Source organism: Macaca mulatta, chromosome X (assembly GCF_049350105.2).
Source record: "Macaca mulatta isolate MMU2019108-1 chromosome X, T2T-MMU8v2.0, whole genome shotgun sequence".
Taxonomy (NCBI): Eukaryota; Metazoa; Chordata; class Mammalia; order Primates; family Cercopithecidae; genus Macaca; species Macaca mulatta.
The window spans coordinates 79,142,640-79,169,461 of record NC_133426.1 but is presented as its reverse complement, the minus strand read 5'-3'; the positions used below and the strand labels follow the sequence as shown (position 1 = coordinate 79,169,461).

Below are 26,822 nucleotides of genomic sequence, written 5' to 3'. Positions count from 1 at the left end.
ACCAATACTATTAACTATCTACAGATACTGTTAAGATTTGTCATATAGCCCAATAGTGTCTTTATAGCAAAAGAACATCTAAAATCATGCATTTTATTGAGTTCTCATGTGTCTTGAGTCTCCATTTATCTGGAACAGTTTCTGAGTCTTCATTTTTCATGTTATTAACATTTGTGAAAATACAAACCAGTTATTTTGCAGAATGTCCCTCAATTTCAGTTTATGTGATATTTCCTCATGATTAAATTCAGATTATACATTACTAACATAATGCCAAGTTCTTTTCCATGTGTCATATCATAGTGTTGATTAGTCCCATTGCTGATACTATAAACTTTGATCACTTGGTTTGATCATTTGGTTAAGGTAGATTCTTCCATGTACCTACACCATAAAGTTATTATGTCACCTTTTGAAATTAAAAAAGTATCTTGTAGAGATGTACTTTAAGACTATGTAAATATACTGTTACTCTTCAAACTTTCGCTCACTGATTTTTTCATCCATTAATGACTTCCTATAGCACATTTTATTTTGCTTTTTTAGTTTAATATATTGAATAGATATATTCCCATGGTTCAAAAATTTTTAAGTACAAAAGGATATACAGTGAAAGAGTAAAATGTCTTTCTCCCATCTCTGTTCCCCCAGATACCCAGTTCCCCTTCTCATGAGCAGTCGTTGTGTGTATGTGTGTGTGTCTGTGTGTGTGTGTGTGTGTGTGTGTGTGTATCCTCCCATGGACATTTATGGTTACGTAGGTAAACACAGGCATATATGTGGATACTTTTACCCCTATTTATCCAAAAGGTAGCATAGTATATGCACGGCTCTGTACCTTGCTTTCTTTCACTAAAACTATATATCTTGATAATCACTACATATATATTCCAATTATCTGTTGCTTCATAACAAATCACTCTGAAACTCAGTAGCTTAAAATAACAAAAATTTAAAATTTTTAAAATTATCTTTCACAGTTCTGGGACTTGCCTGTGTTCAGCCAGGCAGTTCTCACCTGAGATCTCTCATTTAGTTTTGGTCAACAATGTCTGGGGCTGGAATCTTCACAATGCTTGCTCACTCATATGTCTAGGGGTTGGTACTGGCTGTTGGCTAGAACCTCAGCTGAGGTTACATACAGCTGGTATACCGCAGATGACCTCCTCATATGTCTCCCCACATCTTCACAGCATGATGACTAGGTTCTACTAGTAAGTGTCCCAGCTGGGAGCTCTATTACTTTGTATAGCCTAGCCTCAGAAATTATGTAAGTCACTTTTGCCTTGATCACAAGCATGCCTGGGTTCAAGGGAAGGGAACACAGAAACCATCTCTTCATGGGAGGAGTGTGAGAGTCACATTGTAAGAAGAGTAGGTTAGATAGGAAATTGTTGCAGCTATTGTTGAAAATATAATACCACAGTCTAGATCTACTTCATATTTTCTTAATAATTGTGTGCCATTCCATTATTTGAATATATCATAATTTACTTAGCCAGTCTCTTATTGATGAACATTTGAATTGTTGCCAGAATTCACAGTCACAAAAATGCTATAGCAAATAGCCTCATGGCACATAGCATTTCACGTGTGTGAAATTTATCCTGCAAGTAAACCAGAACTTGAATTGATAGATCAAAAAATAGGTATTTTTTAACTGTACAATTAAATGGTTTTTAATGTATTCACATTGTTGTGCATTCTTCACCACTATTCATTTTAGAACATTTTCATTACCCCAAAAAGAAACCCCACTTCCTTTATCCGTCAACCCCCAATCCCTCCATCCCCCCAGCCCTAGGCAGCCACTAATCTACATTCTGTCTGTATAGATTTGTTTGCTTGGGACATTTTATGTAAATTGAGTCTTGCAATATGTGGTCCTTTATGACAGGCTTCTTTCATTTAACATAATATTTTCAAGGTTCATCTGTGTTGTAACATGTATCAGTACTTCATTCTTTTATTTCCAGATATTATAACCTGTATAAATATAACACATTTTATTTATCCATTCATCAGATGATGGACATTTGGGTTCTTTCTACTTTTTGGCTATTATGAATAATGCTGGTATAAACATTCATGTACAAGTTAATGTGGACATATGTTTTTATTTCTATTGGCTGTATGACTAGTAGTGGAAATGCTGGATTCTATGGTATTCTGTATTTAACCATGTTAGGAATTGCCAGGCTGATTTTAAATATTTTCATTATTGATATATATTTACAAATAGCTCTCCAGAGGAATTGTCCAATTTTTATTCTGATCAGCAGCATATTGATGGTGCCTGTTTTCTCAAAGCCTCACCAAAACAATCTGATAGGTTAAAAATGTTATCTTGGCATAGTGCTAAGTTAAAGTTTCTCTATGAGTGAGGTTGAGCACCTTTTCCTATCTTTAAAAGCCATCTGTTTGTTTTGCCAGCAATATTTGTTTTGCCAGGTTTTCTTTTGTTAATTTTTGTAATCTACATGTTGGAGTTCTTTATGTGTAAGGGAAATTATCCTATGAATTGCAAACATTTTTTCCTCATTTGTAATTTGTCATATGACTTTCCTTACAGTGGTTTTTGAAATAATTCTTTTGTTAAATCTTTGTCTTTAATTTCAACTATATTGAAGCCCATGAATAGGGTAAAAGAATGCATTTTGTCAAAAGCACAGCTGAAACTAAGACTTATTCTTGTCTAGGTACTGGCTTTCAGGGCTGACTGTTAATCATAGTTTTATAAGAATTCTTAGTAAATTGCATTGATTTCCTAGTGAGAGAGACTTATCAAAAACAGGCATATTCATTATAACACTGAAAGAAAAGATGATTGCCAGAGGCTTTACTTATAACTGATGTAGTCCCGTCTTTAAAATTCTAGAGGACCTGACTGGAACACTGAATTGTATAATGAAGGGAGTGCTACAGTCAGAGAGCTTCTTACCGAGCTGTATGGCAAAGTGGGAGAAATTCGTCACTGGGGCCTGATCCGATACATTTCTGGGATCTTAAGGAAGAAAGTGGAAGCACTTGATGAGGTACTATAAATTCTTGAATTTATACCAAATCTAAATAAGAGTGCTTTTTAAAAATTGATTTCTATAATTGTTTTTTAAAACAACCATAGCCTCTAACCATTTGAGATGTCTTTTCCACATAAAATTTGATATTCAATTCTTTTTGTTTGTGAATGACAAGTAAGAATTGTAGATTTATAAAATTTTATAAACCATAACATCTTTATAATGATATTAAGAATTCTATATCTTAAGAATGAATTTACACTAGGTTCCTACCTCCTAGAAAGGGAAACGTCCATACACCATTAGTGGGAATGGAACTTGGTATAGCCACTTACGGAAAACAGCATGGAGGTTCATCAAAAAACTAAAAGTAGAACTACCATGGGATCCAGCAGTCCAACTACTGGGTATATATCAAAAAGAAAGGAAATCAGTATATGCGAGAGATAATCTACAATTCCCATGTTTATTGTGGCACTATTCCCAATAGCAAAGGTATGGAATAAACCTAAATGTCCATCAGAAAATGAATAGATGAAGAAAATGTGGTATATATACACAATTGGATATTATTCTGCATTAAAAAGAGTGAAACCCTGTCATTTACAGTAACATGAATGGAACTGGAGGGCACTATGTTAGGTGAAATAACCCAGGCACAGAAAGACAAATACCACATGTTCTCACTCATATGTGCGAGCTTAAAAAGTTGATCTCATAGAGGTAGAGAGTAGAATGATTGATACCAGAAGCTGGGAAGGGTAGTCGGGAGTGGGGGACAAAGAAAGATTGCTTAATGGGCACGAAAATACAATTAGATTGAAGGAATAAGATCTAGTCTTTAGTGTCACAATAGGGTGACTATAGTTAACAATAATTTGTTGTAAACTCAAAATAACTAAAAGAGTAGATTTGGAATCTTGCCATCACAAAGAAATGATAAATATTTGAGGTGATGGATGTCTCAATTACCCAGGTTTGATCATTACATGTTGTATGCTTGTATGAAACTATCACATGTACTCCATAAATATGTATAACTTATTTATCCATAAAAATTAAAAACTTAAACATTTAAACAAATTTGTTAAAAAGAAAGAAAAAAATCCATAAACCAACCAAACAAAAAAATTCCTGCCTTGTAGGAGATAGATGAAAAGGCTTCATTGTTTCTTCCTAGAAATCCTTCTTTTCTGATCTTCATGGTATTTTCTGAGGAAGAGAGTTCAGTGTGTCATTATGTTAAGGAGGAGCAGCCGGGCGCGGTGGCTCACGCCTGTAATCCCAGCACTTTGGGAGGCCGAGGCGGGCGGATCACAAGGTCAGGAGATCGAGACCACGGTGAAACCCCATCTCTACTAAAAATACAAAAAATTAGCCGGGCGCGGTTGTGGGCGCCTGTAGTCCCAGCTACTCGGGAGGCTGAGGCAGGAGAATGGCGTGAACCCGGGAGGCGGAGCTTGCAGTGAGCCGAGATCGCGCCACTGCACTCCAGCCTGGGCGACAGAGCGAGACTCCGCCTCAGAAAAAAAAAAAAAAAAAGGAGGAGCAAAGGTTTCTAAGCTGAAAAGAGAAATGCTGTGGAAACCTGAGGTGTTACAGAAACGATAATATTATGCTATCTCTTGTTAGGCCTGCACAGACCTTCTCTCCCACCAGAAACATTTGACAGTGGGACTTCCTCCAGAACCTCGAGAAAAGACTATCTCTGCGTGAGTATGGCTGAATTTGATCAGGCTTTTCTGAGCCTTTAAGGAGTGGTGTGGACTTAGAATTCCCTTGCCCTAATCTGTCAGTGGATGATAATGTCCCACATATGTTCACCTCTATCAGAGACACTTAGTGGAAGAATGTTGGTAATGATAGGGCAAGAGTAAATGAAGGAGAAAACTCACAGAGAGTAGTACTCAAACTCTTTTTACTTATTGGATTTTCCATGCCTGCCATTCAAAAAACAAAACAAACAGGGTACCTTGAGTTAGCAACCACAAAATGTCAGCCATACTCTGGAAAGAGGAAGTGAAAGAAAGTGGCTAGAGCCAGGGCTAACCATGAAACTCCATGCTGCTCAAGAAGAATAAAGGGGATGGAGGTCATAGTCAAAGAGGAAAAATGGCTACTTACAGAGCAATGTGAGGTAGCACCCCTCCAGGAACCCTGTAATCAGAGTGCCACTGTCTGAGGTCTGCCACAGCCTCCAACTGGAAAGAGTACCCTAAGATAGGCTTGGCCTGGAGGGAGATGTGAGTCAAGTGATGGGGCTGGGATGGAAAATTGAATCTTTATACATGAGTCTTCCTTTTGCCACTGGCCATGCCAGTAAAATTCATCTGCAGTAAATGTGTTTAATTTCATATCACACCAGTGCCAAAATTTAAATCTTACAAAGAGTATGTATCTCCAAGAAATATTTTTAGAGAGATTCTAATTTCATTCATAAATGATCTGAAGAATCTGTTTTTCTGCTAGAGAGTAATTTTTAAAAAGGGTATTCCCCCCTGCTTGTCAGTTCTACTTCTGTAGCCAAAGTAGTAAAAAAAACTTTTGTAGATATTTCTCCCTCATTTTTTCCCGGTTAAACTCTATCTACAGCATGTTTTTTATTGACAAATTTTTTTTACTACATTGGCTACAGAAGGGATACTTTTGCTGATGTCTGTATACTACTTCCTTCCTGGTTTATGTCCATGATTTCTGTTACCCTTGAGTTCCAGTTCAAGCTCCCATATGAAGGCTCAGAGAAGCATAAGTTCCAGCAAACTTCACCACCACGGGCTTAAAGTGCTCTGGGTACTAAATAGACTCAAAAAGCAGTCTAGGCCACAAGGACTGCAATTCCTGGGCAAATCCTTGTGTTGTGCTGGACTCGAAACCAATGGACTTGGGGTACATGCGACCTAGTGAGATATCAGCTAGGGTGGGCAAAGGAGTGCTTGTGCCACCCCTCTTCCAACTCCAGATAGTACAACTCTGGGAGAGAATCCTTCCTTCCACTTGAGAGGAGAGGAAAGAGTAAAGAGGACTTTATCTTGCAAGTTGGATACCAGCTCAGCCACAGTAGGATAGGGCACCAGGCAGAGGCATCAGACTCCCATTCCAGGCCCTAGCTCCTGGATGACATTTTGACACACACCTTGCATCAGAAGGGAACCTGCTACTTTGAAGGGAAGGACCCAGTTTTGGCAGGATTTATCACGTACTGACTAAAGAGCCCTTGGGCCCTGAACAATCAGCACAGTGACTAGGTAGTACTTGGCCATGGGCCTTGAGTGAGACTCTGAGACATTCTGGTTCCAGGTGTGACCAAACACATGCCCAGCTGTGGTGGGTATATGGAGAGACTCCTTATGCTCAAGAAAAGGAGATGGAAGAGAAAAGGGGACTTTGTCTTGCAGCTTAGGTACCAGGTTGGCCACAGTGGGGTAGAGCACAAAGCAGGTTCTTGAGGTCCCCGATTATAGGCCTGGCATTTGGCCCAGTAACTGCTAACAAACGTACAGTGCAGTGGTGTTTGAAGAAGTTTTGCAAAGGAAACAAGAGCCTTGAAGATGAGGAGCATACTGGCCAGCCGTCGAAAGTTGACAATGACCAATTGAGAGCTATCGTTGAAGCTGATCCTCTCACAACTACACGAGAAACTGCCAAAGAACTCAGCATCAACCATTCTACAGTCAGTCATTCGGCATTTAAAGCAAATTGGAAAGGTGAAATTGGAGAAAATATTTGCCAACTACCCATCTGATAAGGGATTAATAACCAGAATATATAAGGAGCTCAAACAATTCTATAGGAAAAAAAATCTAATAGTCTGCTTTAAAAATGGGCAAATAGTCTGAATAGACATTTCTCAAAAGAAGACATACAAATGACAAACAGACATATGAAAAGATGCTCAACATCATTGATCATCAGAAAAATGCAAATCAAAACTACAATGAAGTATCATCTCACCCCAGTTAAAATGGCTTTTATCCAAAAGGCAGGCAATAACAAATGCTGGCAAGGATGTGGAGAAAAGGGAACCCTCATGTATTGTTGGTAAGAATGTAAATTAGTACAACTGCTATGGTGAACAGTTTGGAGGTTCCTGAGAAAAAGCTAAAAATAGAGCTGCCATACGATCCAGCAATCCCACTGCTAGGTATATACCCAAAAGAAAGGAAATCAGTACATTGATGAGATATCTGCACTCCTGCGTTTATTTCATCAGTATTCACAATAGCCAAGATTTGGAAGCAACCTAAGTGTCCATCAGTAGATGAATAGATCAAGAAAATATGGTACATATACAAAAGGGAGTACTATTCAGACACAAAAAAGAATGAGATCCTGTCATTTGTAACAACATGGATGGAACTGGAGGTCATTTTGTTAAGTGAAATAAGCCAGACACAGAAAGACAAAGTTCACATGTTCTCACTGATTTGTGGGAACTAAAAATCAAAACAATTGAACTCATGGAGATAGAAAGTAGAATGATGGTTACTAAAAGACTGGGAAGGGTAGCAGGGGTTATGGGTTGGGGGTGGGGATGGTTAATGGGTACAAAAAGTAGTTGGAGAGAATGAATAAGATCTCGTATTTGATAGCACAATAGGGAGATTATGGTCAAAATAATTTAATTGTGCATTTAAATATAACTGCAAGAGTGTAATTGGATTGTTTGTAACACAAAAGATAAATGCTTGATGAGATAGATACCCCATTTACCCTGATTTGATTATTATATGTCAAATGCCTGTATCAAAATATCTCATGCACCCCAGAAATATATACACCTACTATATACCCACAAAAATTAAAAATTAAAAAAATTTAAAGAAAAGAATTTGAGGCGAGGACACAATTCAACCCATAAAATCTTGCTTCTGGAAAAATTAATCTTTTTTGTATCAGTTTTGTGACACTGTAGGCAGTCCAAAGAAGATGATGGCATGGTTCATGCCCCAGAGTACTTTGTGTCAGCAGGAGAATCAGAAGTGTGGGAGGATGGGTGTATACCTGTGTGTGTGTGTGTGTGTGCTCGTATGTGAATTGAAACTATAGAAAATCAAACAACTCTATCAACTGTGATTGTAAAATAATAAAATGGTTTCAAAAAGGCACAGCTAGTATTCCATTGTGGGGGTGGGATGCTGAAGAGATGTTGGTTAAAGAAGGAATACATTCTAATGTTCAGTAGCAGAGTAGGGTGACTATTGTTAACAACAATGTATTGTATATTTCAAAATAACTAGAAGAGAGGACTTGAAATGTTCCCAGCTAAAAGAAATGGTAAATGCTCAAGGTGATGGATACCATAAGTACCCTGACTTGATCATTACACATCCTATGTATGTAACAAAACATCACATGTACCCCGTAAATATGTAGAAATATTGTGTATTACCAAAAAAAGCACAGCTTAAAGTTAATTTAGTACTTTGTAGTCATAATAGTTACTTGTCAAATGTTCAAAGCTAACTATGAAAGACTAGTCTAGAAGGACATCATGGTGTGAGTTTTAAATAAATTTTGAAGGAGGAAGAGAATCTAGGTTTAGAGAGAGGAGAGCAGAGCTCCTCTAAGTTGATATGGGCCACAGTGGTTTCAGGAGGCAATGAAAGAGCTCTGAAGTTTGAAAGAATCAGAATGCTGTTGGTCATGATGAAATGTTGAGGCAGTGATGTGGACTTGGATAAAGTTGCTTCATTTTTTCAGCATATTTAAGATTAAGTGGTTGTAGAATATTGTCTTTCTTCACTGTCTTCTTCCTCAGACCTCTGCCCTATGAGGTGCTCACTCAGCTGATAGATGAAGCCAGTGAAGGGGATATGAGCATTTCAATCCTTACACAGGTGAGAAGAATTGTAAAGGCTAATCTGGTGATTGATATTTTAAAGTTTGTTTTCAATTGATCTAGCAATTTCCAAAGACAACAAAATAGGCGTTGTGAGACCTGGGCCATTATTTTTGTCTATATCTACTCTGTGTGCAGGAAATAATGGTATATCTAGCCATGTATATTCGAACCCAGCCTGGCCTCTTTGCTGAAATGTTTCGACTTCGAATTGGTCTGATCATACAAGTTATGGCAACAGAACTGGCCCACTCCCTTCGATGCTCAGGTACTTAATTCAGTAACTGTTTTAGGTAGAATTCACTTTTGATGTAGGTTTATAGAGTTCGGAATCAAGAAAGAAAGAAAGCTAAAACATTTTTATCCATAGCTCAAGCTGGATATGGCAGCCTTGTTCCCCTGTTAGTCACTATTTATGCAAGTCAAGGAGCTGATATGATGACACATTTGTGTATCAGTTCTGCAGATTCCGAATGCCATCTCCTGGGGACTCCACTCCAAATCCTTCTTAACTTATCACTCTTTGCTAACTTCATTTCTCTAACTCTGGAGAGTACTTGAGTGTGACAGATTGGGTTGGGTTCAGATTTAGGCAGTGGAGCATCTGTACACCAAGAATGAGTCACAACATCAGTGGATCATGGTGTCAGTATTCTGTCTAGTCACCATCATGATTGAATAAAGGAAGATGACATTTTCATTAACATCTATCTGACAAGACTCTCTTTGAAATTAACTATAGGTGTATTTGGCAAGATAAAAGTTTTAGTTAGAAGAATAGTTGGGGCCTGTAAAAGCTGTAGGGCAAAATGGTATAAAGTGTGAAGGGGAAAAATGGACCCCTATGGCATGACTCCTTATTCCATTAGTATTTGTTTGATTTCAACAAGAATTGCAAAATAATACAGATAGGGAGGTACAGAAAAATAAAATCAAAGTTGTAAAACTCAATTTTAGCCATTCTTTCTGTTAAATTTCCCCCAAAAGGCTCGTAATCGAGCTGTTAACAAGTAGCTAAATTTATCAGTTTGAGTCAAACCGAACTCAAACACATGAGATAATTTATATTTAAGTAACCCTTTGGCGGAAGAGAGCTAGCAGTTATTTTATACCTACCATATTCCAGAGACTGTGCTTTTTGCTTTAAGTTTATAGATATTGTATCATTTAATCCTTACAAGAATCCTCTGGAGAAGAAGGTAGTATTGTGTCACTTTTACCAATAAAGAAACTGAAACTCAAGGTTACCTAACATCCCCAAAGTAACATAGCTAGTAAATAGTGGAATTTGAGTCTGAGTCCACCTGATTGCAAATGATTTCCAGTTCAGTACATTGTTATAGATAAACATTATATAGTATTCTCTAGATGTGGTATCAAGGGATGTTTTGCGAGAGGGTGTGATTGCTCAATAATAAACCTTAATAAGGGATAAGTCCCTGAATATTCACTTTTCCTTAATTGCCTGTTATATTTCTTGTTTTCCTGTGGATTCATGAAAACCATGGCTCTTTATTCCTTATAGGATAAAGTCAAGATCCCTGGGTCTGATATTTAATACCCTCAACAGTCTGACCTTTATCTTCTACTCCCACAGTACTTCCCACTAATTTTGTCAGTTCCAGTCCTTGGAGAGTGATGTCTCCATTGATTTCAAAGGCAATTATTGTCTATACCTCTCATTTGGCACATAGAATATGCAATGTTTTATTGTTTATCATGTTTACATGTTCCATCACTCCCAAAGAGATAGTCAGACTCTCAAGATTAGGTATCATGTCACATACCTGCTTGTACTAATGTTACTTAAAATGATGACCTACACGTAGTCAACTTTTAATAAATGTATGAGGTTGATTAACATGTTCAGGTTATCCTCTTATATTCATAATTTCATGGATTCAAATCTATATCTCTTAAGTCTCTATTATTTCTAGGCTGAGAAGTTTAAATTATTTTAGCCTATCTGCATATATACATTCATTGCCTTTCTCTGAATGACCTCCAGTTCCATTGTTATTCTTTCATTCTTCTCACCTTCAAATAAAGATTTTACTAAGTATCCTAATGGTGTGGAAGCAGGGCGAAGAAAAAAATCAGTTACCTCGCTAATCCACAAATTGGATAGTCAGTCCTTAAATAATTAAGAATCTGTGGAAGGAAGAATACCTAAGCAGTAGGGTGCTAGCAATTTATTTTGTAATTCTGTTCTTCCAATCAAGTGACTCAGAAATTCTAAGCAAGAAAAGAAATAGAGAAAGTATAGAGAGGGCATGGCAGGCAAATTAGAAGTCCTTCTGTTCTAACATTTCTGCTGACTAGCTGAGGAAGCCACGGAGGGCCTGATGAATCTCAGTCCTTCGGCCATGAAGAATCTCCTGCATCACATTCTCAGCGGCAAGGAGTTTGGAGTGGAACGAAGCGGTGAGATTGAATAACTGCATTTTCATTTCATACTGTTTGGTTTAAGTGTCTCATTGGTTTTAAAATGTTTTTCCTTCATCACAGGAACCTTTTGCCCCAAATAAATAAACTCCAATATATAAAACAGAAACCAAGCTGTCTTCTGGAGCAAGATTTGGAAACCACTGTATTTTTCCTTAAATGATATATCAACTAAGTGGATTGATTATTATCATGTTTCATTTTTAACTGTTTAATGCATTCCCTCACATTATCTTAAGTCTCCACTTTAGGACAACTAGCAACCCATATCATCTGAAACTTTCTTATATTCTAATTGGCAATAATCCAGTAGCTCTTACAGTATTGTATTATGTGTGTAGCTGCTTACGGTACTTCTAATGTAACCCTTTCAAGTTTAAACTTACAAATTAATAGTCCACCTGCATTTGTGGTTTTGGTTGGATTTGGCATTGCATACCTAAAGCAGCAGAGCCAATGAAAAGCGGTCATCTCTCATGCTCAACTTTCAGGGTTAGGGTAAGTAGATATATACGGTCAGATGGATGGATGTCAGACCTTAGAGTGGTAAAAGAAGGTTAAAAAGCAGTGTGTTTCAAGCGGGGGATCTTGCTAAAATGCACATTTTGATTCAGTAGATCTGGGGTGGGACCTGAGATTCTACTAACAAGCTCCTAGGTGGTACTGATGCTGCTGGTCCATGGACCACATTTCAAATAGCAAGGTTATCGTTTTTAAATTAAGTTAAAAATAAGGATATATATGAAAGTTTTTTTTTAATGTGATGGGGAAGAAATTGAACCTTATTATCCTCTCTCTTTCTCTGTAATCTCTCATACTATGTAGTTCGTCCCACTGATTCAAATGTCAGTCCTGCTATTTCTATCCACGAGATTGGTGCTGTTGGAGCAACCAAAACAGAACGAACTGGGATCATGCAGTTAAAAAGTGAGATAAAGCAGGTAAGATACTACTTGGGAGATTAGCTGGGATATTGCCACGTTTAAGAACATTCTTTTGGAATCAGACTTTGTTGGGTCATTTATTTTGTTTCACATTCTGAGTTTAATTTGAGCCATTTATTTTTCAGGTGGAATTTCGTAGACTGTCAATCTCAGCTGAGAGTCAGGTGAAACAACTAGGGATCATTTAACATGGTTTAACTTACCTTTAGTTCTATATAACATGCATGAGCTCATGGCCTTTTTACAAATAAGATAACAAGTCTTGGAGTAGATTGTTTGAATTGCCTTTATAACAGTCATTTTGCAGACAGCTTTCCTTTTTCTGGACCAAAGTAATTTGCTAATTTTAGAAGGAAAGTAACTTGCATCTGATAACAAGAACTTGAAACCCTGAGTTTATGTTATTAGGACTGATGTAATTTTGGATTCTGTTATTAGGACTGATGTAATTTTGGAATTAATTTTCTTTATAAAACAAGATGTAGACTTCAAGCAAAGAGTTTTTGCTTGGCCAGAGTTTAGGTTGGCTTCTGAACCTTTTCCTACGCCCATTTGTGCGCTTTCTTGTAAAATCCAGCTTTAGCAAGAGAACCCTGCTAAGTCAGTTTAGCCAGAAACCCCTATCCTCGATATCTTATCATCCTTGATATCTGATCAGGCTCCCCATCTTCTACCACCCTCAGGTGATGTCCAGTCACCCTGGCCTGTCTTCAGCAAAAATCCTGTTAGAATGGTTTAGCCAGAATCCTCTCTACCTCTGATGTTTCTCTCTTAGTAATTTTTCCACCCCTTGGCTATAAATTCCCACTTGCTTATGTTATATTCAGAGGGGAGCCCAATCTTTCTCCCTTACTGCAAGATCTCGTTGCAATGGTTCTGCACCTATTAACAATGGTCCTGAATAAAGTCTTCCTTACTGTGCTTTAACAAGTATCACTGAATAATTTTTTCTTTAACAAGATATACAAAAGGTGTTGTGGACACGTAGAGGGAGAAACATCTAAATCAGTCTGGGAGATAGTGGGAGTCACTAAATACCATGTTGTAGTCTCTTAATTTTTCCTGCAGGTGAGAATAGAGAGTGGTTGCATTATACAAGGAAATAGTTAACAAAATCTTCCATAGCTTATTTTTAAAACTCTAGGAAGTCATGTGGTTTCAAGATCTCCAAGTTGAGAAATTACTGATTTGGCCTCTCCTAGAAGCACATTTTATGAAAAGTTTAAAACTACTTAAAACTACTCCTCCTATTTTCAGAAGAGTTATGATAGCTTGCAGTATAGAAACACCTCCAGAAGAGGAGAGGTGAAATGGAAATTTGGAGTTTTATTTTTAGTTTTTGTTTCTTTTTTTAAAGTTTTTTTAGCACTGGGGTCTCACTGTGTTGTCCAGGCTGGAGTGCAGTGGCTATTCACAGGCACAAAATCTTGGATTCATGCACTCCTTCTACCTCAGTTTCCAGAATGGCTTGGGACTAAGGCATGACACCACCTTACTATTTGGTTTTTTAAAAAGAAATTAGAAACCCTTTAGAAAGACAATGAGCCAATGCTTGAAGCTTAATCTGAGGTAACTTGAGTACACCCATCAAATACCCTATGGCATTTATATTTATGCAAGAATAAGTATGAAAATGGAATAAGAAAGGGCCTTGTGTTCACTTCACAGTGTTCTCAAATAATTTGAATAATCTGAACATTTTCCTATTTGAAACGTGAAAGAACTACATTCAGTACTGAATAGTTAGTTACACTGGCATTATTAGTAAATAATCTTTGATTTGGTTGAGAGTTATTGGATAAACATTTTATAATTGTTGATTGTCACTCAGTATTACTTTTAAGTTCATTATGTATTTACAACTTGAAGTACATGTTCCCAGCTAGATTAATATGATGTTGAGACTTGACCTACTCAACTACATCATTTAAGTTTTTTCTACACATTCACTACCTACAGGTTTTCAAGGGAGACAAAATCACTAGGACTGTAATTTAGAGGATTGAGAGTCCTAAATTTGCATTACTTTCTTATTTCTAAATATTAACTTCCATCCTCACCTGCCTGTCTGGTATTTTGTATTGTTCTAAGCCATTTTTTCCCTATCACTCGAAAATGCCCTCTTTTCTTATTATGGAAAAAAAAATTATAAGGGTATTTTTATTTCTTTTCCCTTCACCATGGCTTCTAGAGTAAAGCTATTTCATCAGCTTTTTAATGATTTTGTGCTGACTACATACTGAAATAGTCTGTATTTTTACTCCACTAGTGACGTAAAAGTACAAATAATTGTTTCCTGGCCTCATAGTTTTAAAATTTTATTTTCTCAATTTGTTCTCATAGTCCAATGGTGGTCATCCCCTCGGTATAGATTTAATGTCACCATCTTTTCTGGTAACTGCTGTGATCTTCTCATATATGCCATTCACATGTGCTTTGAATATGCTCTTATATAAATCATGGCATATACTGGTTGACTAAAAAGAAAAACAAAATTAATCAAGAATTAAAGTAAGTATACAGCAATTTCATATATGGGGGTGAATATTTTCATTTATTTTCCAATAAGGTAGGGAAGGGAGTTCAACTCCAACCTCTTTTCGATTTCAGAAAACAAAATTCAATTATTGGTTAAGTATAAATTCTTGGTCCCACCCTGAGTACACTGAGTCAGAAAGACTGGGGATAAGGCCCAGTAATCAGTTTTATTTATATGATTCTGATGAATTTTTAAGTTTGAAAACCACTGGGTTAGCTATTCTTCTGATTATGAATTCATTTAGTAAATATTGAGTGCCAGTTTTGTGCCAGGTACTGTGAACAAAATGGATGTGGTCCTTGCCCTCATGAAGCTTACAATTTAGGAAGACTGACCTCTAATTAAATTTATTTGGTTTAAATCAAAGACTCATAATGGCCTATGATTTCAGATTTCTCAAGCTGAAGAGATTTAGGCTAGACAATAACCAAACAAAAAATGGAAAATTGTTGGAAACAATATTAGTATTTTGGTTAACCTTAATCAAATACCCTGTAATGAACTAATAAGACTTGGCCAACTCTATCATATCCACATTAATATAGGACAGGGGTATAGAAGAAAATTTAAAAACTCAAAATGATTGATATTTGGCTTTGGAAAACAGTCTGAATTGTACTTTATCAGATCTATACCCTTTCTGGTTTGACCTCACAATCAACAGCCTAGAATCTTGGTGGTATAAACAAGACAGTGAAGATGAATTAAATGGCAGTTCATCTACTCAACAGATCAGTGCGATAATCACTTGCCAATAGAAATGTTTGGGGGCTCTTTTCTCTTTTACATTGCATTGGTTGGTGATTTAGGCATTTGGCCCAAATTAAAATGTGAGAAGTTATTTTCTCAGAAAGTATTTATGTTATCTTCTATCTTATATTTATTTCTGAATTTAAACTGTTAACCACTTTGCCCAATGTATTTTATCCTTTACTTAGTATAATTGTTTCAAGGTTCATTATGTTTTAGTATGTATCAAAAGTTTATTTTTTTCATTGGTGAATAATATCCTATTAAATTAATGTACCACATTTATCCATTCATCCGTTGATGGACACCTGGATTGTTTCCACTTTTTGGCTACTATGAATAATTCTACAATGAACCTTCATGTACAAGTTTTTGTACGGACAAATGTTTTCACTTCTTTTGGATATATATCTAGGAGTGGAAGTGCTGGGTCATATGGTAACTATGTTTTGCATTCTGAAGAACTGCCAGACATGTCCAAACTGGCTGTACCATTTTACATTCCCACCAGCAATGTATGAGAGTTCCAGTTTCTTCACATCTTCACCAACCCTTACAATTGTCTATCTTTTTTATTATAGCCATCCTGGTGGGTGTGAACTGGTATCTCATTGTGGTTTTGATTTGCATTTCCCTAATAGCTAATGATAATGAGCATCTTTTCTCATGCCCAGTGGCCATTTGTTTATCTTCTTTAGAGAAATGTCAGTTCACATTTGTGCCTATTTTAATTTTTTTTTGTCTTTTTATTGTTGAGTTGCAAGGATTCTTTATATATTCTGGATACAAGTCCCTTTTAAGATATGTAATTTGCAAATATTTTCTCCCATCCCGTGGGTTGTCTTTTTACTCTCTTAATGGTATTCTTTGAACAACAAAAGTTTCTAATTTGGACAAAGTCCAGTTTGTCTATTTTTCTTTTGTTACTCATGATGTTTTTGGTGTCATATCTAAGAAGGCTTTGCCTAATCCAAGGTCACAAAGATTTATTCCTATTTGTGTTCTAAGGGTTTTATAGAGTTAGCTGTTTTATTTAGGTCTATGATTATGTATGGAGGGGTCCCCAAGATCACCCTCAGATTTAATGATTCACTAGGAGGACTCATAGGACTCAGCATATAGTCATACTCACTGCTACGGTTTATTACACCAAAAGGGTACAAGATGCATTGGGCATAGTGCAAACTACAGTCAACAATAATTTATTGTACATTTTAAAATAATAAAAAGTGTAATTAGGTTGTTTGTAACACAAAGGAAGGATAAATGCTTGAGATAATGGATACCCCATTTACCCTGATGTGGTTATTATGCATTGTATGCCTGTAATAAAGTGTCTCATACCTCATAAAGATATAAACCTACTACGTACCTACAAAAGTTAAAAAAAGATGTAAAAGAGTCATTGGTCAAAGTCTAGGGAAAACAGACACAAGCTTCCAGAGTACTCTGTCAGTGGAGTCACCCAGCAATGAGTTGTGACAAGATGTCACTGCCAACCAAGGAAGCTCATTAAATACTCAGCACCCATTGTTCTTGTTGAGGGCTGGTCCATAAACAACCTCTGTCTGCCATGTACCAAAACTCTGGACTCCCAGAAAGAAAGCAAACGTTCAATGTAAACCATAGCGTTTGTAGAGTTTAGGTGTGGTAAGTCACTGTTATTAGTTCTGGGAATGGTGAGAACTCTCCCAGAATCCAAGTTTCTAAGTTTCCAAATGCCAGCCAAGGGCCAACCTTGTAAGCAGGCCTTTCCAAGAATAGCAGTTCTGGCCTACTGTCTTAACTCTTTTCTGCACAATGGGCTTAATTTTTGTGTGTGGTATAAGGTAGAGAGTTCAACTTCATTCTTTTGCATGTAGATGTCACTGTTCCAGCACCATTTGTTGAAAAGGCTATTTTTCCCTCATTTAATTATCTTGGCATCCTTGTTGAAAATTAATTGACCAAAATACAATGGTTTATTTTTGAACTCCCTGTTCGATTCCATAGATCTACATGTCTATTCTATACCAGTATGACACAGTTTTGATAGTTTTGTAGTTTTGATAGCTTTAGAGCAAATTTTGAAATCAGGAAGTGTGAGCTCTCCAACTTCAGTCTTCTTTTTAAATATGAATGTTAGGATCAGCTTGTGAATTTCTGCAAAGATCCCAGCTGGTATGTTGATAGAGACTGTGTTCAGTCTGTAGATCAGTTTTTGAAATATTGCCATCTTGATAATGTTAAGTCTTCTGACCCATGAACATGGGACTATATTTCAATTTATTTAGGTCTTTAATTTCTTTCAACATGTTTTATAGTTTTCAGAGTATTTGTTTTGGACTTCTTTTGGTAAATTTATTCCTACATATTTTATTATTCTTAATGTTATTTTAAATGGAATTGTTTTCTTAATTTTATTTTAATATTGTTGATTGCTGTTGTTTACAAATTCAATTGATTTTTTTATTATAGTAAGACATGTAACATGAGATCTACTCTAAAAGTTTTTTTAAGTGTACAATACAGTATCATTAACTATAGGCTTGATGTTGTACAGTAGATCTCTAGAATATTTTCATCTTACATAACTGAAACTTTATACTCATTGAATAGCAAGTTCCCATTTTCCCCTCTACCTAGCCCCTGACAACTACCGTTCTACTCTCTGCTTCTAAGAATCTGGCTGTTTCAGATACATTACACAACTGGAATCATACAGAATTTGTTCTTTTGTGACTGGCTTATTTCTCATAGCATAGTGTCCTCCAGGTTCATCTACACTGTCATATTTTGCAAAATTTCCTTTTTTAAAGGCTGAATAATATTCCATTTTATGTATTACCACATTTTCTTTTGCCATTCAGTTGTTGATATACATTTAGGTTGTTTTCATATCTTGACTATTGTGAATAATGCTGCATTGAACATGGGCATGCAAATGTCTCTTCAAGATTCTGATTTCAATTCTTTGGATACATATCCAGAAGTGAGATTGCTGAATTATATGGTAGTTCTATTTTTAATTTTTGAGGAACCTCCATAATGTGTTCTATAGTGGCTGTACCATTTTACATTCCCAGCAACGGTGTATAAGGGTCCTAATTTCTTCACATTCTCACCAATACGTGTTATCTTTGGGTGTTTTTAACCATGGGCATCCTAACAGGTGTGAGGTGATAGCTCATTGTGGTTTGATTCGCATTTCCATGATGATTAGTGATGTTGAGCATCTTCACATGTGTGTGGTGGCTGTTTGTATATCATCTTTGGTGAAATGTCTACTCAAGTAAAATATAATTGATTTTTGTTATTGATATTATATCATGAAACTTTACTGAACTCATTTATTAGTTGTAGTTGCTTGTTAGTGAATTCCTTAGAACTTTCTACATACAAGATCATGTCATCTGCACATAGTTTTTACTTCTTCCATTCCAATCTGGATGCCTTTTATTTCTTTTCTTACTTAATCTCCCTGGCTCAAGCCTCCTGTAAAATGTTGAATAGAAGTGATAAGAGTGGGCATCCTTGTCTTATTCTGATCTTCAGGGGGAAAGCTTCAGTCTTCAACCACTCATTATGATGTTAGCTGTGGGTTGTTGTAGGGAAAAAGTCTTAACATTTATTAGATTGAGGAGGTTCCTTTCTGTTCCTAGTTTGTTGAGCGTTTTTATCATGAAGATGTGTTGAATTTTTGTTACCTTTTTTTCTGTATCTATTAAGATGATGTGTTTTTTTTAACTTTTATTATATTGATGTAGTGTATTACATTAATTGATGTTCAGATGTTAAAACAGCCTTGAATTTCTGGAGTAAGTTCCACTTCATGTTGTATAATCCTTTTAGTATATCACTGAATTTGGTTTTCTAGTATTTTGTGGAGGATTTTTGCATCTATATTCATAAAGGATATTGAACTGTAGTTTTCTAGTAACATCTTTGTCTGATTTTGTATCTGGGTAATATTGGCCTCATAGAATGAGTTGGGAAGTGTTCCCTTCTCTTTTTTGGAAGAGATTGTGAAGAGTTAGTATTAATTCCTCTTTAAATGTTTTGTAGAATTAACCAGTTAACCCATCTGTGCATGGGCTTTACTACTATGTGGGAACGTTTGTTTATTTGTTTGTTTGTTTGTTTGAGACAGGGTCTAAAGATATTACCCAAGCTGGTCTCAAACTCTGGGGCTCATGCAATCCTTCTGCCTCAGCCTCCCAAGTAGCTGGGAATACAGGCACGAGCCATATGCCCATGCACCACGAGCCAAGCACCCATACTTTGTAGGAAGTTTTGTACTTACTAATTTGATATATTTGTTTGTAATAGGTCTATTAAGATGTTCTCTTTCTTTTTGAGTTGGTTTCGGTAGTTTGTGTCTTTCTAGGAATTTGTCTGTTTCATTGAGATTATGTAATTTGTCAGCATATGGCTTCAGATGGTATGTCCTCATAATCCTTTTTCTTTCTGAAGGTCAGAATTGATGTCTTTATTTCCTCTTTTTTTCTTGGTCCTTCTAGCTAAAGCTTTGTCTATTTTGTTGATATTTTCATAGGAAAATATTGGGAGTTCATATGCTTTCCCTATTTTGTTTCTAGACTCTATTTCATTTCTTTCCACTCTAATCATTATTTCCTTCCTTCTGCTTGCTTTCTTTTTTTTTTTTTTTTTTTTTTTTTTGAGGCGGAGTCTGGCTCTCTTGCCCAGGCTGGAGTGCAGTGGCCAGATCTCAGCTCACTGCAAGCTCCGCCTCCTGGGTTCACGCCATTCTCCTGCCTCAGCCTCCCGAGTAGCTGGGACTACAGGCGCCCGCCACCTCGCCCGGCTAGTTTTTTTTGTATTTTTTAGTAGAGACGGGGTTTCACCGTGTTAGCCAGGATGGTCTTGATCTCCTGACCTCGTGATCCGCCCGTCTCGGCCTCCCAAAGTGCTGGGATTACAGGCTTGAGCCACCGCGCCTGGCCCTGCTTGCTTTCAATTTAGTTTGCTCTTCTTTCTTAAAATGGAAAGTTTGTTTATTGATTTGAGATATTTATCCTTTCTTTAATACAGGCATTTATAACATAAATTGTTCATTAAGCGCTGTTTTAGCTGCATCCCATAAGTTTTGCTATGTTGTGCTTTTGTTTTCATTCATTTCATTATTTTCTAATTTTGCTAGTGATTTTTTCTTAATGCATTTATTATTTAGAAGTGTGTTGTTTAATTTCCACATATTTGTAAATTTCCTTAATTTCTTTCTGTTACTGACTTCTAATTATGTTGTGATTAGAGAACATACTTTGTATGATTTCTATTTTAAATTTATTATGGCTCGTCTTATGGCCCATGAGAGCAACAAACTAAACCAAGGACCAGCTAGAAGTTTAACAGAGATAATCGGGTAAAGAGACAGCTAAGAACGTCCCATATCATCAGTATTTTTATGGCTCTTCTCATGTATCACCAGATTGCTTTCAAAAAGGATTATACCAACGTACAGCACTGCTAGCTACATATAAGTCTACTAGCTTCACTATAACCTCTTGATCTTTGCTGCTCCACTTAATATTTGGTTTATAATTCTGCAGAGTATGTTTATTGTTCACTATAAAGTTCAACGACTTTATCATAGAAACAGAGATAACTTTTGATTGATGTTCTTTCCTCTCCTCTTCCAAGTCACCTGGAACCTCTATGACTCCAAGTAGTGGGTCCTTTCCTGGTGCATATGATCAGCAGTCATCTAAAGATAGTCGTCAAGGTCAATGGCAACGCCGAAGAAGGCTGGATGGGGCACTGAATAGAGTCCCAGTTGGATTTTATCAAAAAGTATGGAAAGTTTTGCAGAAGGTGAGCATAATACATTGTTGATGTCTCATTTTTCCCACTTGAAATTCTCAGTCTCCTTGGCAGGGATGACATGACTGTAATATAATCACTGCAATTATGTAAAAGTCATAACTCATATAGACAAAACCAAGAAGAAAACATAAAAATGAAACAGTTGATTTGTTATTGTGGCATTATTAATAATTTAATCTCTTTCTATTATTGTTGCCATAGTCTTGTTTCTAAATTGGACTTTTAAAATCATCACTTCTCTGCTTTTGGCCACAGTTGGACATTGATACATTTGCTGCTAATCAAATGAATTTGGTACTAAAGAGCTAACTTTCTATGTAGCTGTGGAGGGTTGTAAATGTTATTTGTAGCAACGTGCTATTCATAACCAAGTATCAGTAGAGTAAAACAAATGCAGTACTTGGGGAGTTTGTGTTAGGAGCTCTTACCTATATTTTTTCTTGGATGAAAATTACTAAATAAATGCAAAGTCATAATGATGGTAATAGTTCAGAGACTCTTTGATGTGACCAACATTTTTTTTTTTTTGAAGGCCTATTTGGCCAAAGAAATTTAAGGGCATGTCACACTATTATGGTGTTGACAGTTTTAGAGGGCCAAGTAGACTATTGTGCTCATGCATAGGTCTCATTCAGAGTGTCTTAGGTGCCACTTTCTATATCATTGGCTTTAATAAGGACCTGAAGTTCACTTCATCCAGGACTTCAAACCCTTAAGTTATGTTTTTTCCCCTCTGGGCACTGATATTCTTCCAAGGACAGAATCAGGTGATCTTTTGGAAAGGTAAAAGTTGATTCCTCAGACTATGGGCTCTGGTAATCTTCCTTTTGAAGAGTACTGAGAACTTGCTTTTTTTGCAGCTAACTTCTATAGCACAATGGTGATAAATATAATTTATCTCTTCAGTTATGCATGGATTATGGCAATGTTCTATGTGCTCATACAGCAAAGAACAAAACAGATAATAATCTTCATTCTCCTTGAACTTATATTCTACTAGGAAGAAACAAATTATAAATAATAAACTGTAAATAAGCAAAGTATCTAGAATGTTAAAAGACAATAAGTACTATGGAAAAACAAGAGCAGGCTAAGAGTATTTATGGGGGGATGGGATGCTTAACTAGAAAATGTAGTAATGATACATGTCTGATAAATGCATGTCTTGATTTCATTTTCATATTAAGACTTCATATTCAGAGAAAAGCACTTAAAATTTAAATGAAAATATATTATTTTGAATCATTCATAAACCAATATCTCTCATATACAACATGCAATGTACAGTAATTAAAATTGGCATTTCTGAAAGCATTGTTATAAAGATACTTAGAGTTATACCCAGTGACAGATAGTTTTGTTGAATACTGTAATAAGGAACAACAGCCAGTTCTATAAATGACTTTAAAATTCTAAAAGTATTGGTGTGCTAGGAACGACAAATTTGATTTGTGTGAATACTCTTTAAATTCTGTAAAGGTTTTTTTAAAAATTTTTTTATTATTACTATACTTTAAGTTCTAGGGTACACGAGCACAATGTGCAGGCTCGTTACATAGGTATACATGTGCTATGCTGGCCCACTGCACCCATCAACCCATCATTTACATTAGGTATTTCTCCCAATGCTATCCCTCCCTCCGACCCCCACCCCATGACAGGCCCTGGTGTGTGATGTTCCCTACCCTGTGACCAAGTGTTCTCATTGTCCAGTTCCCACCTATGAGTGAGAACATGTCGTGTTTGGTTTTCTGTCCTTGTGATAGTTTGCTGAGAATGATGGTTTCCAGCTTCATCCATGTCCCTGCAAAGGACATGAACTCATCCTTTTTTATGGCTGCATACTATTTCATGGTGTATATGTGCCACATTTTCTTAAATCAGTCTATCATCGATGGACATTTGGGTTGGTTCGAAGTCTTTGCTATTGTGAATAGTGCCACAGTAAACATACGTGTGCATGTGTCTTTATAGTAGCATGATTTATAATACTTTGGGTATATACCCAGTAATGGCATTGCTGGGTCAAATGGTATTTCTAGTTCTAGATCCTTAAGGAATCACCACACTGTCTTCCACAATGATTGAACTAGTTTACAGTCCCACCAACAGTGTAAAAGCGTTCCTATTTCTCCACATCCTCTCCAGCACCAGTTGTTTCCTGACTTTTTAATGATCGCCATTCTAACTGGTGTGAGATGGTATCTCATTGGGGTTTTGATTTGCATTTCTCTGATGACCAGTGATGATGAGCATTTTTTTCATGTGTCTGTTGGCTGCATAAATGTCTTCTTTTGAGAAGTGTCTGTTCATATCCTTTGCCTACTTTTTGATTTTTTTTTCTTGTAAATTTGTTTAAGTTCTTTGTAGATTCTGGATATTAGCCCTTTGTCAGATGGGTAGATTGCAAAAATTTTCTCCCATTCTGTAGGTTGCCTGTTCACTCTGATGGTAGTTTCTTTTGCTGTGCAGAAGCTCTTTAGTTTAATTAGATATCATTTGTCCATTTTGGCTTTTGTTGCCATTGCTTTTGGTGTTTTAGTCATGAAGTCCTTGCCCATGCCTATGTCCTGAATGGTATTGCCTAGGTTTTCTTGTAGAGTTTTTATGGTTTTAGGTCTAACATTTAAGTCTTTAATCCATCTTGAATGAATTTTTGTATAAGGTGAAAGGAAGAGATCCAGTTTCAGCTTTCTACATATGGCTAGACAGTTTTCTCAACACCATTTATTAAATAGGGAATCCTTCCCCCATTTCTTGTTTTTGTCAGATTTGTCAAAGATCAGATGGTTGTAGGTGTGTGGTGTTATTTCTGAGACCTCTGTTCTGTTCCATAGGTCTATATCTCTGTTTTGGTACCAGTACCATGCTGTTTTGGTTACTGTAGCCTTATAGTATAGTTTGAAGTCAGGTAGCATGATGCCTCCAGCTTTGTTCTTTTTCTTAGGATTGACTTGGCAATGCGGGCTCTTTTTTGGTTCCATACGAACTTCAAAGCAGTTTTTTCCAGTTCTTTGAAGAAAGTCATTGGTAGCTTGATGGGGATGATATTGAATCTATAAATTATCTTGAGCACTATGGCCATTTTCATGATATTGATTCTTCCTATCCATGAGCAGGGAATGTTCTTCCATTTGTTTGTGTCCTCTTTTATTTCACTGAGCAGTGGTTTGTAGTTCTCCTTGAAAGGGTCCTTCACATCCCTTTTATGTTTTATTCCTAGGTATTTTATTCTCTTTGTAGCAATCGAGAATGGGAGTTCACTCATGATTTGGATCTCTGTTTGTCTATTATTAGTGTATAGGAATGCTCGTGATTTTTGCACATTGATTTTGTATCCTGAGATTTTGCTGAAGTTGCTTATCAGCTTAAGGGGATTTTGGGCTGAGACAATGGGGTTTTCTAAATATACAATCATGTCATCTGCAAACAGGGACAATTTGACTTCCTCTTTTCCTAATTGAATACCCTTTATTTCTTTCTCATGCCTGATTGCCCTGGCCAGAACTTCCAACACTATGTTGAATAGGAGTGGTGAGAGAGGACATCCCTTTCTTGTGCCAGTTTTCAAAGGGAATGCTTCCAATTTTTGCCCAATCAGTATGATATTGGCTGTGGGTTTGTCATAAATAGCTCTCATTATTTTGAGATATGTTCCATCAAGACCTAGTTTATTGAGAGTTTTTAGCATGAAGGGTTTTTGAATTTTGTCAAAGGCCTTTTCTGCATCTATTGAGGTAATCATGTGGTTTTTGTTGATGGTTCTATTTATGTGATGGATTACGTTTATTGATTTGTGTATGTTGAAGCAGCCTTGCATCCCAGTGATGAAGCTGACTTGATCATGGTGGATAAGCTTTTTGATGTGCTGCTGGATTTGGTTTGCCAGTATTTTATTGAGGATTTTCGCATCGATGTTCATCAGGCATATCGGTCTAACATTCTCTTTTTTTGTTGTGCCTCTGCCAGGCTTTGGTATCAGGATGATGTTGACCTCATAAAATGACTTAGGGAGGATTCCCTCTTTTTCTATTGATTGGAATAGTTTCAGAAGGAATGGTACCAGCTCCTCTTTATACCTCTGGTAGAATTTGGCTCTGAATCCATCTGGTCCTGGACTTTTTTTTTGGTTGGTAGGCTATTAATTATTGCCTCAATTTCAGAGCCCGTTATTAGTCTATTCAGAGATTCAATTTCTTCCTGGTTTCGTCTTGGGAGGGTGTATATGTCCAGGAATTTATCCATTTCTTCTAGATTTTCTAGTTTATTTGCACAGAGATGTTCGTAGTATTCTCTGATGGTATTTTGTATTTCTGTGGGATTGGTGGTGATATCTCCTTTATCATTTTTTATTGTGTCTATTTGATTCTTCTCTCTTTTCTTCTTTATTAGTCTTGCTAGTGGTCTATCAATTTTGTTGACCTTTCCAAAAAAACAACTCTTGGATTAGTTGATCTTTTGAAGGGTTTTTTGTGTCTCTATCTCCTTCAGTTCTGCTTTGATCTTAGTTATTTCTTGTCTTCTGCTAGCTTTTGAATGTGTTTGCTCTTGCTTCTCTAGTTCTTTTAATTGTGATGTTTCAGTGTCGATTTTACATCTTTCCTGCTTTCTCTTGTGGGCATTTAGTGCTATAAATTTCCCTCTACACACTGCTTTAAGTGTGTCCCAGAGATTCTGGTACTTTGTGTCTTTGTTCCCATTGGTTCCAAACAGCATCTTTCTTTCTGCCTTTATTTTGTTATTTACCTAGTAGTCATTCAGGAGCAGGTTGTTCAGTTTCCATGTATTTGTGCCATTTTGAGTGAGTTTCTTAATCCTGAGTTCTAATTTGATTGCACTGTGTTCTGAGAGAGAGTTTGTTGTGATTTCTGTTCTTTTACATTTGCTGAGAAGTGCTTTACTTCCAACTATGTGGTCAGTTTTGGAATAAGTGCGATGTGGTGCTGAGAAGAATGTATATTCTGTTGGTTTAGGGTGGAGAGTTCTATAGATGTCTATTAGGTCTGCTTGGTGCAGAGCTGAGTTTAAGTCCTGGATATCCTTGTTAACCTTCTGTCTCATTGATGTGTCTAATATTGACAGTGGGCTATTTAAGTCTCCCATTATTGTGTGGGAGTCTGAGTCTCTTTGTAGGTCTCTAAGGACTTGCTTTATGAATCTGGGTGCTCCTGTATTGGGTGCATATATATTAAGGATAGTTAGCTCTTCTTGTTGAATTGATCCCTTTACCATTATGTAATGGCCTTCTTTGTCTCTTTTGATCTTTGGTGGTTTAAAGTCTGTTTTATCAGAGACTAGGATTGCAACCCCTGCTTTTTTTTGCTTTCCGTTTGCTTGACAGATCTTTTTCCATCCCTTTATTTTGAGCCTATGTGTGTCCCTGCACGTGAGATGGGTCTCCTGAATACAGCACACTGATGGGTCTTGACTCTTTATCCCATTTGCCAGTCTGTGTCTTTTAA

At 36.6% G+C, this 26,822-nt stretch overlaps 1 protein-coding gene across 17 annotated transcripts in view; it reads left to right on the top strand.

Annotated features, from left to right (window-relative positions):
* PHKA1 (phosphorylase kinase regulatory subunit alpha 1) overlaps positions 1-26,822 on the top strand; it is a 130,288-nt gene that overhangs the window by 95,078 nt on the left and 8,388 nt on the right. For 7 of the 17 annotated variants that reach the window (XM_077987607.1, XM_077987604.1, XM_015127671.3 and 4 more), the window contains 8 exons: positions 2,879-3,035; positions 4,653-4,732; positions 8,779-8,857; positions 8,998-9,127; positions 11,182-11,283; positions 12,130-12,245; positions 12,374-12,412; positions 21,178-21,348. In XM_077987607.1, coding sequence (XP_077843733.1) covers positions 2,879-3,035; positions 4,653-4,732; positions 8,779-8,857; positions 8,998-9,127; positions 11,182-11,283; positions 12,130-12,245; positions 12,374-12,412; positions 21,178-21,348 — 874 coding nt within the window. 17 annotated transcript variants of the gene reach the window in all.